General features: G+C 33.2%; 4 protein-coding genes across 4 annotated transcripts; 1 reads left to right on the forward strand and 3 right to left on the reverse strand.

Moving 5' to 3' along the window:
- Positions 1–385: 385 nt before the first annotated feature.
- Positions 386–4,788, reverse strand: LOC103855145 (UTP--glucose-1-phosphate uridylyltransferase 2). The gene is made up of 20 exons (XM_033292303.1): positions 4,537–4,788; positions 4,395–4,442; positions 4,163–4,254; positions 3,990–4,080; positions 3,741–3,801; positions 3,578–3,655; positions 3,441–3,491; positions 3,277–3,350; positions 2,931–3,003; positions 2,779–2,836; positions 2,543–2,655; positions 2,268–2,300; positions 1,920–1,972; positions 1,768–1,843; positions 1,635–1,691; positions 1,454–1,537; positions 1,257–1,355; positions 1,058–1,162; positions 858–929; positions 386–663 (listed from the first exon to the last, which is right to left on the reverse strand). The coding sequence occupies exons 1-20, from the start codon at positions 4,599–4,601 to the stop codon at positions 637–639; spliced, it is 1,410 nt and encodes a 469-aa protein (XP_033148194.1). The 5' UTR covers positions 4,602–4,788; the 3' UTR covers positions 386–636.
- A 407-nt stretch (positions 4,789–5,195) lies between these two features.
- LOC103855146 (homeobox-leucine zipper protein HDG8) lies at positions 5,196–10,216 on the reverse strand. The gene is made up of 10 exons (XM_009132103.3): positions 8,881–10,216; positions 8,679–8,796; positions 8,382–8,573; positions 7,577–7,999; positions 7,192–7,296; positions 6,853–7,065; positions 6,579–6,759; positions 6,199–6,458; positions 5,872–5,961; positions 5,196–5,738 (listed from the first exon to the last, which is right to left on the reverse strand). The coding sequence occupies exons 1-10, from the start codon at positions 8,997–8,999 to the stop codon at positions 5,370–5,372; spliced, it is 2,070 nt and encodes a 689-aa protein (XP_009130351.1). The 5' UTR covers positions 9,000–10,216; the 3' UTR covers positions 5,196–5,369.
- Positions 10,217–11,961: 1,745 nt separating this feature from the next.
- On the reverse strand, positions 11,962–12,908 carry LOC103855147 (universal stress protein A-like protein). Its single transcript, NM_001301928.1, is given in 4 exon segments — positions 11,962–12,037; positions 12,321–12,439; positions 12,526–12,635; positions 12,734–12,908. Coding segments are annotated over 4 exon segments (480 nt in total).
- A 1,626-nt stretch (positions 12,909–14,534) lies between these two features.
- On the forward strand, positions 14,535–16,475 carry LOC103855148. The gene has a single exon (XM_009132105.3). The coding sequence runs from the start codon at positions 15,745–15,747 to the stop codon at positions 16,270–16,272; it is 528 nt and encodes a 175-aa protein (XP_009130353.1). The 5' UTR covers positions 14,535–15,744; the 3' UTR covers positions 16,273–16,475.
- The last annotated feature ends 221 nt before the right edge of the window (positions 16,476–16,696 follow it).

Raw genomic sequence — 16,696 nt, forward strand, 5'->3', positions numbered from 1 at the left:
TTTTCATATCTAATATGTAAGGATAAACCTTGAAGTAACATCCAATATATTCTAACAGATGACAAAAAAAAAAAAATGCTAGAAATTAACATGTCATAAGGTATTTGAATTCCTAGTTACAAAGCGTTACCATTAGTATGTTGGAACTATTTATTCGAAATTCTAAAATAAAACTCGTGTTTTGTTTCAATGTATTCTTAGCGTTGTACGAATCTCTACGACCTATTAAGTAGTAGACTCATTAAACGAAACAAACAGTTTTCAATCCAGAGCCTGATGATTGTGGACCTTGTTGCGAATGAAGCCCGATCTCGTAATACTGTTTTCTCCCATGTTCACTAAAAATATGGAAAGAAGCTAATAAAATATGGAGACTTTGTCGCCAAACAAAAACAAAAAAAAATTGATTATAGAAAGAACCAGAATACACTCAAACATCATTGTAATATGTTCTGGAGAATTTGAAGAGCAAAAGTAATGAAAGTCCATGGTGGAAAAGACTTTGCTAAACTGCAAAAAGCATTTATTATTCTTTCACAAACGTTCTGATTGTTTCTTTTGTACCGAAGAGTAGATGTATCAGTAGCAAGATGTGGCTTCCATGAGAAAGGGAAGAACACTTTGGATTCTTCTTCTTCAGAGATCCTCCGGACCATTGATGTCCTGCAAAAAGAAATTCAATTTTGGTGATTCAGTTTCACTTATTTCTAAATCCAATCAAAGAGTAGTAAGTGAAACCAAAATATTCGGCTCGCTATAGGCTAAATATCACCAACCAAACATTTAAGAAACCAAGCTCAAAACCGGATTAAACACTCTTAGAATATAACACCTTAATAGTCAGTTTGTTAGGTTACCTTGTTCTCGATCACAGCACCGTCGGGAATTTCAATCTTTGTCCCGGATTTTGCGGTCACAGTCACCTTGCCCTTCAAATAACCAAAAGAAACCAATTTGAGTATATTTATGCCAAACAACACATAAGGAGCTACAATGTTATGGATTGTAGACTGATTTTTACAAATATATATATATATATATATATATATATATATACCTTGAGAACAACGGAAGAGCCAAAATAGACATCACCAGACACCTTAAGGCTGTCGAGCTCGACTATACTAGGGATGGACTTGAACCGGCTTAAGAAATTAGCCACCTGTTTAAAAAAGATTTAGATACACTATGTGAGGCTTTGAGAGATGATTAGAAACAAACAAGACTTGCAATTTGCAAAGAGATTATTTTTTAACCTTCTTGAACTCGGGTCCCAGTTCGATTGTTGGGTTCGAGGGGTTAGTTCTAGCACTGTTTCGGATGACGAAGCCATCGACTAGGGTGTAGAGATCAGACTGCAGAAGAATGGAAACTTTAGTCATCACTCAAACGTTTCAGAAGATGTGTCTATGTTACTCTGTTTCACTTTAAAATGTGGTATAGAAGTGTTTACCTGGACGAGCAACAAGTCTGAAGTTGCCTTCACTGGCAAGAACCGTGAGCGAGGTACATTAACACCGATAGCATTGTCAAAGAACTGTTTCAAGACAGAAGAGATTCACACAACAAAACGGAGTCATAACAATATAAAAATACTTCAAATTGTACAACCAGGACATGCGTATTAGTATTACCCTTATTGCAGCACCAGCTGCAGTTTCCAGTTGAAGAACTTTCACTCCATCGACTTCCTGAATAGAATTTCAGCATTTTCTCAGATATACAGTTATGAAAATTGCAAAACTATGCAATAGGCCAGGCATGCACCTTTGGGTTAGGAATGATCTCCATTTTAAGCGCGTCAGCTTCCACAAGCTTTTTGATGGCCTTCAAGTTCACCCATCTGTAAATTCACACAGTTAAAGTCTGCAATGACGTTTATATATCTTCTGGAAATTTTAAGTGCATGCTTTACTTACAAGTTGTTTGTGTTGAATATCTTGAACTTCTCAATTGATTTGAACTCATTGACCTACACAAGGATGAAAACATGAGTTCAGTAACTCTTTTAAACGGATGATAAAAGTGAATGCAAGCAGAAAGACGGCACAAACAAAAGTCTACAGTTTCCCCTTCATAAGAACAATGTAATGCAGAGAGAGGGAAAGAGGGTTTGAGGAGCTTCTGACAAATTATTCTGAAAACTAATCTGGTTTATCAACGTTTCACACATCTCTAAGGAGTTACAAGAGCTTAAAAACAAATCTCTAAAATTTTGAAATCCAAAGAGAAACAGGAAAGAAAACCAAAAAGACGTATGGACTTACATGTTCATCAGGAACCTGAGCAATCTCCAAGAGCTGGGATCAACATGAAAAAACAAAACAATTTTAGAGATCAAGAAATCGAGTTGGTTCTTCAGTAGAGCAAGAAATTGCAGCAGTAAGAAGATCATGAGATGCAAAGAAGTTTGCCATATGCATATCTGGCAATAAATGCATCTACAGAATCCCAAAACAATGAACAGTAAAGGAATAGCAGTCTACAAATGTATAAGAAAAGGTACATTTATAAACAAGAAATGAAGCAGTTACGAAGTTACCTGGACTTTGCCTTCATAAGAAATGAGAGTTCCTCCCTTTACATCAGCTAAGGTTTTGGGTGTAACCTCCATACAGTATTCGTTCTTGTTCTGGATCAAGTGCTTCAAGATTTCTGCAGCAATTAGACCAAGTACGAGGGAAGAAACACAGTAAGTATGGAATTTCATGTAACTTCTCTACCTCACTACAGTTAAACAACTTGTAAACAAGAAAAAACTATCTAAAGAAGACATACTTAAGTCAACGATGGCACCCAAGTTGTCCGAGTTGGCAACAAACACATACTCTTTACCCTGCAAGATCCAGAAAACCAAATTTTCTCAGTAAGGATGTATATTGATCTTAAATGCTTGGGAAAATAGTAGTCGACTGTACTAAAGAATGAACCTGGGATAAGAAAGCATCGAGCTTTCCACTGTTCATGAGGGATGGGAATACATCACCGTGACCGGGAGGATACCTTCACAAAGCAAAATTATTAGTAGGCGATCTGAAACCTGTTAGAAAAGTCATAAGCTCTTGTTCTCTGCAATCATGGACTAATCTCAGAGAGCCCAAGGCAAGATGATTTTAGTTATTTAACAGTTAAACAGCTAGTATAAGACGATCTAATGTGATTTGATACAATATAAATTTTTTGATGCGGTTGAAAACTTAAGTGACACTGAAGCACAGAGAAAAAAATTGAGATGTAAAGATACTATTTGATTAATATAACAAAATGAAATCATACCAGCCATCCTTGTCGGTCTTTCCCTTGCTGGGCCATGGCACAAACTCATCCGCGACAACACGGGGGTATTTGCTCTAGAAAATCCAAGTAAACATTATTAGTTGCATACTCGATGTCAGTTTTTTCATATAGAAAATTTTAATTTGCTAGCTATATATGCGCACCTGGTTAAAAGTGTGGATGTCAACATTTGAGTTGGTGTACTTCTCCACAATCTGAATACAGACGAAAACAGTCAGCCAAAATGAACAACATAAATTTAGAAAGTGAAAGAATGTGAACCACAATGAAATAGAAGTACCTTTTGTGTGTCATCGTGTGTATTAAACGAGTTCATGAGAACCAACGGGACCTTGCAGCCATACTTGTTGTTGAGGTTCTGTGCGCGAGCAATATAGTGGATGCATTAAGATTAGGAAACACGAGAGAAGTACCAGAACAGAGTGATAAAGAAAATGACAAACCTCAATCTGGATAACAATCAGATCGAGAAATGTCAAACCATCACGAACTTCAATAACCGACCTGGACAGTAAAAAGGCAAAATATAATTTATTCACTTCCGTAACGTTGTAATGACTACTACAATGCCAAAATTTCACAAAGACATTGCTCAACTAACTTCAATATGAATGTTACATCCACTAGCAATGCCTTATACCGTAGCAACTACGCAAGTGAAATGAAATAACAGATAAGAGAAAGAGGCTTACTTAGGGCCAGTGCATCCCATTGTCGTCCCAAGACCTCCATTAAGCTTTAAGACAACAAGTTTGTCCAAGAGATTCTTGGTCTCGGAAACATCTACATCAACATATACACAGTTTTGGATCACAGAGGAACCACAAGCAGAATATAGAAACTTCAAAACAGATCCATATCAAACCTTCAGAGACGGGAGCCATTTTCTCGTAAGGAACAACGATTTCATCAGTAGGCGTCTGGATCTTACTCCACTCAATGTGCTGTGCTTCACCACTTCAAATTCACACACGTAATCAAGCGACAGAGAATCTAATTAGTCTACCGTTACGTCGTCAACAAGCAACACAGATCTAAATCCAGATCCGATCCGATGATCAAATCCACACATCCATCCACAAAGAGAGAGAACAAACCTGAGGTAGCGTGAAACGAGGTTGATGAATCCACTCCTCTCATTCTCACTGAAACAACAAACAGATTCAATTCGAAATCATCACGAAAACGTCAGATCTACGATTAAGGGAAAAGACGAAGCAATCAAATCTGAAGGCGTACCTCATTTCGGTAAGGCCATCGACGGCGGATTTGAGCTGGGGGAGATTCTCGGTGGTGGCAGCCATCGTCGGTTATCGATTAGAGCTTCTGATCAGATCCAGGGAGAAGATTGTAGACGATGATGGAAATTAAAACGCAGAGATTGATATATAGGCGAATTGGGAGTTTCGGAGGAGTAGTGGTGATGAAGTGACGATGCGTGTCATTACCGCGAATATATACATATTTTCTTCTCTTTACCAATTACAAATTTACACGTGGCATTTTGCATGTCCGTCCGGTTTCTACGTTTCTTTTTTGTACCGTCAACTTTATTTCCATTTCTCTAGCTTTTTTTCACTAATTTTAGACGTTTTTTTGGTCACTAGCTAATATAATAAATATTATTTTCTTACAATTTTTTGAATACTTTCATATTGTTTTATTACTCTGAAAAAAAACATTCTTCAATTATTTTGACTAAATAAAAAATTTTACAAAATTACTGTCAATAATTTTTTTTTATTTGATAAATCACTATTTTATTTTCGGTATTTTAATTTTTTTAATTTGAGTTCTAGTTCTAGTTCTAGTTCTGAGTTTTAAAAGTTTTCTATGAAAAAGTTATTATAACCAACCAAGGAAAAGCCCAAACAATAAATTTTTTTAAAAAAAAAAAGACCATAAAAATCATGTCTTTAAAAATCATCATAAGCAATCCAAATCATCCAACATCCAGCATAAATAAAAATATCTCCAACAAAAGCATAAATAAGAACAAAGGAGTATATTCTCTCAAAACCAAAAGAAAAAGAAAAGAACAAAAGAGAATCCTCTAGAGAATATTCTCTCACTCATTCAGGAGGACAATTGAGCATGAGCTTGATGTTTTGAACAGTTTGGCTGATCAATCTACTCACTCTGTCCACTGCAATCTCACTCACACTTCTGGTCTTACTGTTTTCATCAGAGTTAAGGATCTGAAAAGCCAACATGAGTAAAGTTCCCTCACTGTTGTCGCTTGAGATGGTGAAGCCAGAAGGAAGGATTGGAATATTCAAAGGATCAACTTCGCCAGAGGCAGCAATACTCATTGTAGCCATGTCAAGAGGAGAGTACACTATCATGCCTCCTAATGCGTCCATGTAACACTCTTGTAGCACCATCATCTTCTTGTGTGGTTCTTGTACCATATTTTGTCCAATATCCCACAGTGGTGTAGGCTAATATTAGATATAAATACAAGTAAAGAGTATTAGATGATTTATGTATATTTGTTTTGTCAATAGATGATTTATGTATATATATAACAACCAAAGATTAGTTATTAAGAGACAATTCAGGGATTGTATGTACCTGGAGTAGGGTGATGCAGTTTGTTCCACTTGATCCGGTGAAAATGCGAGCAGACTCAGTGATTGCGTTTCCACGACAAAGAACGTCCCACTGTTTGCATGCAAACGTGGTTTGTTGTTAAGATGCGACTCAAGATAACGATAAGAGGGAAAAACATGCCAATCCGAAGCTTTCAATAGGGATAATAGCATATATTAGATGTTTCAGACCATCGGTCCTTCGTAGTATATACTATGTTGTCGATAATAACGCATGCAGGTAAGGGAAATAAAAAAACCTATATAGGATGGCCTTTTGTCGTCAAAAAATAAAAATAAAGAAAGAAACCTGGTGACGAGTGTCGTTGCTTCTCAGGAAGTTGAAGACTTGCAAAGGAGTGAGAGGGATTGAGAGACAAGATGCAGCAGTGACAACTAAACCGGGTAGTTGCCCGGGTTCCTTGTTCATCCGGATCGAGATTCTGACTCCACATTTCGATTGCTGCGGGAACTCAACCTTCCCGGACATGATCAACATTTCGTTGAAGATCTTCAACATTCTTTCCCCTAATTTCATCACACTCCTTCGTCCTTCCACTGTCGGTATAGCTGTCAAAACATTATATCTTTATCATTAACATCAAAACTAGTGTCACTAAATATTCCACTGATTGATTATAAGAAATATATATATTTGATTAGTAAAGTTAAAAAATACATGAAACATACTTTCACTCCAGTCAGTAGCCGGCATGATTAGGATGGAGGAGAGAGCCATTCTCTCACACATTCTCTCAAGGGTGACGATCCAACGCCTAGCTCCATAGCCCGAACTGCCACTTACAAGATCTCGATACATCTTATGTGTATCGGCTGTATGGTCCACTTCCACATGCTCTATCCACCTTACCTGAAATATTTCAGTAACATCAAATAAGAAAATATAATGAATACATTTGTACGGATTGATAGATATGTTGAGATCGTTCGAGGCAATAGACACCTCGGTGTGAGCATTTGGCAAGGATCGGATGAGACAACCAGAAGGACGTTTATAACAAGACGGACTGGCTTGGTCAGAGTTAAAGATGTGTTGTGAGTCTTGTGACACATCAGCAATAATCCAGAGCCCTTCACCGATCTGTTGGCAGCATCTAACGATCATAAACTCCCTTGGTGGCACTAGTGGCGACAATATGTGTAGTTGCTCCCATATCTATCGACATTCAAAAATATATCACATATGTTAAGATCGAATCAGATTTTAGAGTAGGACAATATATTGTACATAAGTAATTTAATTGATAACGTTTTTAAGTTCCACATTGAAAATACTTCTTACCACTTGCAAGACATTGCAGTTTTCATTTATCGGAAGCTCGGATCCGAGCGTATGAATTGTCTTGGCCTTGTTCACGATCGTTGGAAAAAGCATTTTCCATTTCTCCTGCAATAAAAAAGTGCATGTCACATTTTTCTATAACTATCTCCAGCACTAGGAGTGTATCATTTTTTTTTTCCAAACACACATTTAAACTATTGAAAACTGCAAAAATAAGAAGAAATGTTCGATTAAAATGCATGGTCTTCTAATTGATTTAAACAAATATGTATAATATAAAGTTTAAAAATTCGTATTAAAAACATATATCAAATGCAAATGCAGCAGTTAATTTTCAGCTAATTAATATAATACTAGTATTTATTTTGCATAATTGAATACATACCGAATCTAAGAACATATCAATCAAGCTTGTTGCCTCAATAGGAACCACCGTGATATCTTTAGAAGACTCGACACGAGCACTCAAGTTCCTGAAATGTTTGATTGAGTGCGAGAACTTCTCATAGCTCTCTTGATCAATCACATATGTTCCATCAATAGACGACATAACCCAAAGAGCTTCATCGGTACGAAATAGCCGCTTAAGCTCTTCAACCGCAGTTGCCGCAGTTTCAGACAGCTGCGGTAAATCCATTTGGGGTAGTAGTTGTGGTTGGATGGTTTGAGATTCTAATGAGCTAGGTTGATTGTATAGATTCATTCCATATGAGGTGAGAGCTTCAAAGGTTTGCTGTCTTTGAACAGAAGTGAGTGAGTCCAACATGGTTTGTTGATACTTGTTTTTGGTTGTCGTTAAGCTGTCACGCTAAAATTTATTTTAAAACATATGTATTAGTATGGATTATCAGCTAGAAACAAAAAAAAAATCGCATTTTCAAGATATATTATTACTACATCGCTTTTAACTATTATAATGGTTTACTTTGTTTTACGAAAATAATTTTCTCGCTAATAAGTAGTTTACAAAATCATTTATATACCACTAGTTTACTATTGATCTGATACGTGTAATCATACTCAGCATACTAGTATCTAATTTTGAAGTTATATTATCATTTTCGAGTAGAGATAAATATAATTTTGTTTCATAAATCAACATGAATAATATGATGATGGATCAAACAAATATCACAAAATTCTAATATTGATATATGTGTTGGTTTAGAGAAATAAAATCGAATGATTACCTCCGTTTTCAAGAAAGCGTTTTCTAGACGCATCTTGTGGAGATTACTTTCGCGATCATCTCTGCCGAATGGAGGACCGCCACAAGGTGGACAAGTCACAGTCTTTAAAACCTCGATCATCGCAGCATTCTCCAATTGGAGCTTTTTATTTTCTTCACGAAGCAATATGTTTGAAGTTCTCTCATCTTGAGTCTATAGCAAATGAAAAATATATTAATAAAATAAAATTTAGTTTTTTTTTTGCAACACTAATAAAATTTAGTTTAATATTAAAAATAAAGGATTTGCTAAGATTACTTTGCTTTGAGTTCTTTTGTTCTGAAACCAAAATTTGACTTGGTCTATCCCGAGGTCCAACACACTGCAAAACGCTTCTCTCTGTGATTCGTTTGGATGAGGACATTCTTTGAAATAACTTCATTCATAAAAATTAAAAATCAGTGATTAAAAAAACTCAACAAATTTTGAAAACTAATAAAAGATTGATAAGTAGATTTACGCTTCTAGCTTCTGAATCTGTTGAGGAGTGTGACGATGACAAATCCTCTTCTCTTTTGACATGGCATTTACTGAAGTATAGTGTTCGTTGTCTGGGCTTCCATCACCATCATAATCCATTTTGTTCTTCACAGAGAAGAAGTAGATTTGCCTCCGTAACAATGCTGTTTTTTTTTTTTGTTAATTCACAAGTTTGTGAGCATTTATATGGAAAAGGTGGTGCAATGTCAATAAAAAAATATAAGTATATAAAATGGAAATAAAGGGAAATATATATATTACTATTAGAGTGGATACTATTATATGTAAAAAAGGTAGTTCTTAGTTTTCTTTAATTCAAATATGTATTAGAGATATATACTAGATTTGTTTTGTGTACATTGTTCTGAAATTCAAATATGTATTAGAGGTAGCAGTTAAAAAATAGATTCAGTGATTCAAGATTGACCGGTTCTAATCGAACCCAATGACTCTCAATATCTAACATGCAAATTGGATTAGTTCACTATGATATTGGATAACTATTGAATCTATTCTGGATCGGCCCATAAACATAACTTACGATCTGGTCCATACAATCGTTCTGAATCATCTGATTACCACATGATTGAATCAACTTTTTAAGGTTGAAATCTTATATTTCTTTTTGTGTCTATACCCAACTTTCAATTCATATTTGGATTAGTCAAGATCAAACACAGATTTTCTAAAGTCAAGATCAAACACATATTATCGAATATTCGATCAACCATTTATCCAATCAAATCAACTATCAAACTTGTTTCTTTCTTACAAAAATCAAGCTATATAGATTTTCCCATATTCAAATATTACACATTTGACCAGCAGATTGGATTGGATTCATCAAAATCACATTTGGACCATCATAATAATATTGGTCCAGATATATCAAAGGCATATAACAAAGCTTTTGAAATGGATGGCTAGATAGATAATTGTAATATACTAAGCGTTTTCATGCACTATGTTCAGTAATACAAATTTTAAACAATTTATTTTAGATTTTATTATTTTCTTACCAATATTTTAATAATTTTATTTATTTTAAAATATATATATATATTTATTTTTTTTTCGTATTTGGACCATCATATTAATATTGGTCCAGATATATCAAAGGCATATAACAAAGCTTTTGAAATGGATGGCTAGAAAATAGATAATTGTAGGAGTAGACCAAACTTCTTTTTTTTTGTCAAACGTTTTTACGTTTATAGTCCCTTAACCGCCAGGCCGGTATATCTAACATCTCTTTCTTTACTCACTGGTGGCGTGTACAGCGTGTGGGATGTGTCCCATTGTGTTCTCCGTTTCATAGTCTACTAGGATAAGACCTGCGCCTTGCGCAAGGTAAGTTTATTTGTATATATTATCGATAATTTATATATTTGATTATTTTATTTATATATATACAATATTTTTTGTTGTTATTATATAATTTATTATCGAATCAATTTTTATTAAAAATTATGGAACAAAACTATAATTAATTTATCATGGGTTGATCGGATTGGACATTAAACAAATTATGACATAAAAACCTTATTTTTTTCATCGAACACATTCTTGAAAAAAAATGAACAGTATTGTTTTCACAGTTGAATTATTTTGACTTTTATCTTCCATATGGTTTTGAAAGCTTTCATATCAACCATCAAATTGATACATGTCATTTTTATGTTTTTAATCGTATACTTAAGAAAAACTTACATTTTTATAATTTAAAGTTGTTTTAAAAAATTCAAAATATAACATATAAGAAAAAGTCTAACATATAAGAAAAATATAACATATAAGGTGTCATCATTTTTCGTATTTTAAAAGTTGTTTAAAAAATATATATATAACATATAAGGTTTCTTCATTTTTGTAATTTAAAGTCATTTTAAAAAATCAAAAATATAACATATAAGAAAAAATCTGTTTTTTTATTATATGGTTAATGTGATTGTTTTTTAATAATATAAAATAAAACAAAAGTGAAGAAGGATGCAAAAATTGTTATCAAATCTTTATTATTCATAATCATTAATTGTCATATATATGTAAATCATATTAGGTAATTTCGTAACTTTTATTTAAGGAAAGAATACACACTTCTTATATTTTAGGTTAGTATAATGTTCTCTAGTGGACATTAAACAAATTATGACACAAAAACCTTATTTTTTCCATCGAACATATTCTTGAAAAAAGTGAACAGTATTGTTTCCACAGTTGAACTATTTTGACTTTTATCTTCCATATGGTTTTGAAAGCTTTCAGACCAACCATCGAATTGATACATGTCATTTTAATGTTTTTAATCGTATACTTTAGGAAAACTTACATTTTTGCAATTTAAAGTCATTTTAAAAAATTCAAAATATAACATATAAGAAAAATATAACATATAAGGTGTCCTCATTTTTGTACTTTAAAGCCGTTTAAAAAAATATATATAACATATAAAGTTTTCTCATTTTTGTAATTTAAAATCATTTTAAAAAATTCAAAATATAACATATAAGAGAAAATCTATTTATTTTTATTATATGGTTACTGTGATTGTTTAATTTTTAAATAATATAAAATTAAACAAAAAAGAAGAAAGATGCAAAATTGTTATCAAATCTTTATTAGTCATAATCATTTATTGCCTTATATATGTAAATCATATTAGGTAATTCCGTAGCTTTTATTTAAGGAAAGAATATATACTTCTTATATTTTAGGTTAATATAATGTTCTATAGTGTTATATACTTATGGAAAAATGGGACAACTTTAGATTAAACTATAGTTTATATTAGGTGCTCTAGAATTCTTAGAAAATAGATTTAGAAGGTATTTAGATGTGCCACATAAGCAAGGGGTCTTTTTTAATTAATACAAAATTAAGGTTACATCTTTTCAAATGCTTCTCAATTAATATATAGGGGATGTGCTGTTTTTCATGTGTTTTTTTACATACAAACAAAAGTGATAACTGATAACATTTTACTTTAGTTTATTGAAAGACTAATGTATGAATACAACATACAAGTCGAAACGTATACTCCAAATTTTTTAAAACAATCTACTTAATTGGCTTTAACAACCGTGACTGGACATGTTGCATTTGTCACCACATGATTGCTCACACTTCCCAGCAACATCCTACAGAAAAAAAAACATGATAACGTACACATTATTCATTAGTCAAACCCTTACTTGCTATAGTCTATGATTATGTGTGTATACGCGTCTCTTTCGTGTATTCATGTATAGATATAAAAATGCTCGATCAATTTAGTAACGGAAGTAACTATTTAAATCAAATATAAATCGAATTAATTTTACACCACAACAAAGCAGTTCAGTTCTTAATTTATAGGTTTCTACTTCCTCTATATAATGAAAAAATCGGAAAGCAATTCAAACTATGATGACAATGTATTACCTTTTGAGAGGACCCAAGCCTCGACTGCCAAGAACAATAGAATCGAGTTTTAGATTTTCGACGGCATCGCAAAGTTTCTCCCTTGGATCTCCCCAATACACTTTTGCCACCACCTTCACCTTTAAATAAGAAAAAAACATTTAAAGAAACAAACACAAAACTGAAACGACGACCAAAAACAATAGTAGTTGTAATATTAAAATACCTTCTTTGCCCTAGAGAGAGTATCAAGAACATTAAGAACCTCCGGATCATAAGCAAGTCCATACTGTTTAGAGAAATTAACCTCTCTAAATTCTTCCAGGGGAATCAAAGCTGCAGTAATTAGTTAGTAATTATTTTAAATGATCACAAGTAAACTAAGATATTTTTTTCTTTCTAAAAATATGAAAATATGGTAATTATATACATACGTGAACCGGTTTCCTCAAAGAGGATTTTGCGGGTGTGCTCAGCGTTTTGGGGTTGAACATGAATCAAAATGATGGTGTCTCCATCGTCAAGGAGATTCTCCGCCGTCCACCGAAGAGCCGATTTGCTCGTTGGAGAGTAGTCCATTCCCACACCCACCGTACGTGCTTTAACCATTTCTATTACTATTTCTATTTCTTTCTCTTTCTCGATGATTTCTAAGTGAGATGTTAAGAAAGCAAGGTAGTTTGATTTATAGTATAACCGGTTTGATGGTTTGGAGAATAATTGGGCACACAGAATTCTAAATATTTAATGATTGCTTTTTCTTTTGGCTGTTTTCAGATTATGATGGGGAGATTCTTGAAGTTTCTAGGTGATCTGTCTTGCTTACTTTTCCTAAAACACTACAAATAGTCATTAGGACATAATTTTCTTTCACTTTTTTTTTTCTTTCTTCATCACAATATGAATTTTAATTAAGTTTGTATGTATTATCTTTGCATAACACTGTGAATTTTTATTAACGTCTCATTTCATTTGTCAAGAGAAATATACACATATATATTGTTGATAAATAAATTGTTTTATTTTTAGCTACATATGTAACTTAATTATATGTTAATCAATGTCTTAACTTGGTAGTGGGCAAAGAAATGATGTGTGTCACTGAAGACCCATAGAAGATAAGTATTTGATATATGGTGTGTTAAAGTGAAGTTATCTTTATATCACTTGCTGTCCAAGAAATTAATATTCTTTGTCAACTTTTAGCAAAGGCAATTATATTCTTCAACTTGTATTCTTTTATAAGCTTTTATTTACTCATTATTTATTGTTCGATGGAACTAGATACCAACCTATGAAAGCAACGTTTTTTACAAGAAAAAACATTTCATGGCCGGGGGAAATGAAATATCAGAAAGAAAAACTGATAATCAGAAGTCGTGGGCCGACAGTTAATTAATTATAAGTTGTTTAAATATTCATTGGGCTTAATTACGATGGCATAGTGTATATTGCTAATCAAACAAATGTGAGTGATAGTGGTTTTGATGCTTGGGTCTATAGTGAAGCCTTATAAAATGTGTTTTATCCTTTAGGCTTCTGTATGTATAGGAGAGAAAAGGAATACACAATCTTAGAGCATCAGCATTAGTGAACCCCTTGGAAGAGGTTCACAAAGCATTTTTTTATTATTATTTTTTTTCTGTTTGATTTTTGTTTTTAAAAAAAAAAAAAAAAAAAAAATTTATAACCGGACCAACCGCGGGCCGCCACGTGTCGTGGGGCCCGCGCTACAGTGATGATCTTTTGGTTATACACTAACCTATCAAAGAGATATTTTAGGTATGATTCTAGCGTTTAGTAATTGGTTGTTTGAACTTGATTACATTAGTTAATAATATTAACTGTTACAGTCGTTTCTAGAAATTGAACAACAGTAACATACACAATATGATTATGTAAACCATAATGTCACAACAACTATATAGAAAACGAAATGAATCTCACTATACGGTTTACATTTTACGTGTTTTCAACTTTTTTGTAAGAATTCAGATTATCAATCAATTCAGTATAACGATCGTCCATATAATATCCGATTTTCATTGAAGTTTGAATTTGACAATCACATCAGAAATAAGAGTGTTAATTAGTTACAAGCAAAAGGTTAGGCCTTGACGTTCATCGTGGATAATGGAAACGTCGCGTCCTCGAAGTCAAAGGTTTCTCAATAAATCATCAAACCGAAAGTACGGAGGTTCGTGGAAGTTGGAACTGACCGTCCGTCCCACGCGTTGTGTAGTTTCTTTTACATTAATTAACTTATAATCATTGATTGTTATTGATGGCAAAAAAAAAAAAATCATTGATTGTTATTAGTATAAACTAGTATTATCTTATCATATCGTATGATTATAAAATTTGGAATAGCAACTGGAAGTAAGCAATACAATAAGATTCGCGACCTTCCTTCCACACTTTGAGCCTCTAATAATTTCATGTTTTTTTTTGTAAAAAACTTATAATTTCCTGTTGACATACATTTCTGTAAGGGCAAATCTCAAAAATAACATATTTCTAAGTTTATATCACAAAAATAGCACTCAAAAACTAAAATGACCAAAATAGTATTTTATTTTTTTTTAAATTTAATTTTTTTTATTTTTCAAAATTTGAAATCTTATCCCCAAAACCTCAGTTCTCAACTCTAAACCCTAAAACCTAAACTATAAACCTTAAATCCTAAACCCTAAACCTCACCCCTTTAGTGCTATTTTTATGACTTTTGGCCTTGAGTGCTAGTTTGTGGCCGTCTCTTCCGCAGTTCGCGCAATGTATAAAATATGGTAGCTACGTTGACTCAGCGCATTATTTGTATTTCCCCTAACCTTTTTAAATGTATAGCCTTTTGACTATTGCATTTTTATCATTCAAATTATTATGCTTTAAACACTCTTTGTACAATATGTCAAAGAAAATAAAAACTCTTTTAAAAGTTGCATAACATACATTCCAGTTCCTTGAAACTTGAGAGTATCAAACCGTTGTAGTATTTAGGATACGTCCCAACTAAATACTAGTATTAATCTGTTTCATAAACTTATCAAGATACTTCAATCAATATTATGTTGAATTTGTGTGCTATCATAACATTATAACCAATTATTACTTGTAATTGAATTGATAAGACTTGGTTAGCTTTTTACGCGGAGTAAACATAGGCTTAGATTTCTGAAAATATGGCTAAAATATAACATATAATATGTTTTATGTAATGAAGACGCGGATTCAATTATCTAATGTCAAACCTGTCCCATCTTCACCTTATAATTCATACTAATCTTCATATATATTCTTTTAATAATGTATGCAATTATTAAAATCATTCTCATATCTTTAGATTTTATATATAAGCTTCCGTTGTCTTCTTCGATCCTCTCAAAATCAAAATATTGGATCTTACACACATAATCTCCCGATCTCTTGATCAACAAAACACTCAACTATGGGCAACTACGTTTCATGCGCTCTAAGCAAAACGACTTCCTCTAATTTATCATCATCATCATCACCGGCGGCTAAAGTGATTCTCCCGGACGGTGGAGTGCGTGACATCAACGTACCAACAAAAGCAGCCGAGCTCATGATGGAGATGCCAAGCCATTTTCTCGTTGACGCAAAGTCCTTAAAAATAGGTCGTAAACTCATCCCTCTCGCAGCCGACGACGACCTAGACGTTGGAGGCTGCCATGTATACGTCGCGTTCCCCATGACGCGTGTGGCTTCTGCAGCCAATGCATCCGACATGGCTCGGATCTTCATGGCCGGCAAGAAACGTTTGAGAAGCTGTGACAATAGGAAAGTGTCTCCAGAGGAGGAGGAAGATGAAGACGCGAGGTTGGTTAAGGGAACGAAACTGAATCTTGAAGATATAGAAGATTTCTCGGCGGTGGAGTTTATGCATAGGATCTCTGTTTCCAAATCTAAGAAGCCAGAGTTGGAGACAATTGTCGAAGAAAACGTGTCGTTGTAATATTACAACAACCCGATCTATTATTTATTTATTTTATTTACTGAAGTGCCTCTTTTTTTTGTGGTATTAATGTAACAGAACGAGACAATATTAGTCCAGATATAGGTTTTGTTTCCCTTATGTAAATGTTTTATTTGGGGTTAATTTGTGGATTGTGGAATCATTGGTAAATTAAGAATACGAAACTATACTTTACTTAAAAATCTTATGGATAAAATTTTCATTTGATTTCAAATGAACAAATACAAAACTTTATCTGTGTCCACATATTCTGTAACTTTACAAGTTTACAAACAAGCTAATATAAAGAACTCTTGACCTAATGCAACAAATGATCCACTTTGCTAAAATGTTTTATTTTTCTTCTTCATCACTTTTTTTGAACTTTTTCATAAAAATGTTAATCTGTTGTGGGATGTGATTT

This window comes from Brassica rapa, chromosome A05 (genome assembly GCF_000309985.2).
Source record: "Brassica rapa cultivar Chiifu-401-42 chromosome A05, CAAS_Brap_v3.01, whole genome shotgun sequence".
NCBI classification, from domain to species: domain Eukaryota; kingdom Viridiplantae; phylum Streptophyta; class Magnoliopsida; order Brassicales; family Brassicaceae; genus Brassica; species Brassica rapa.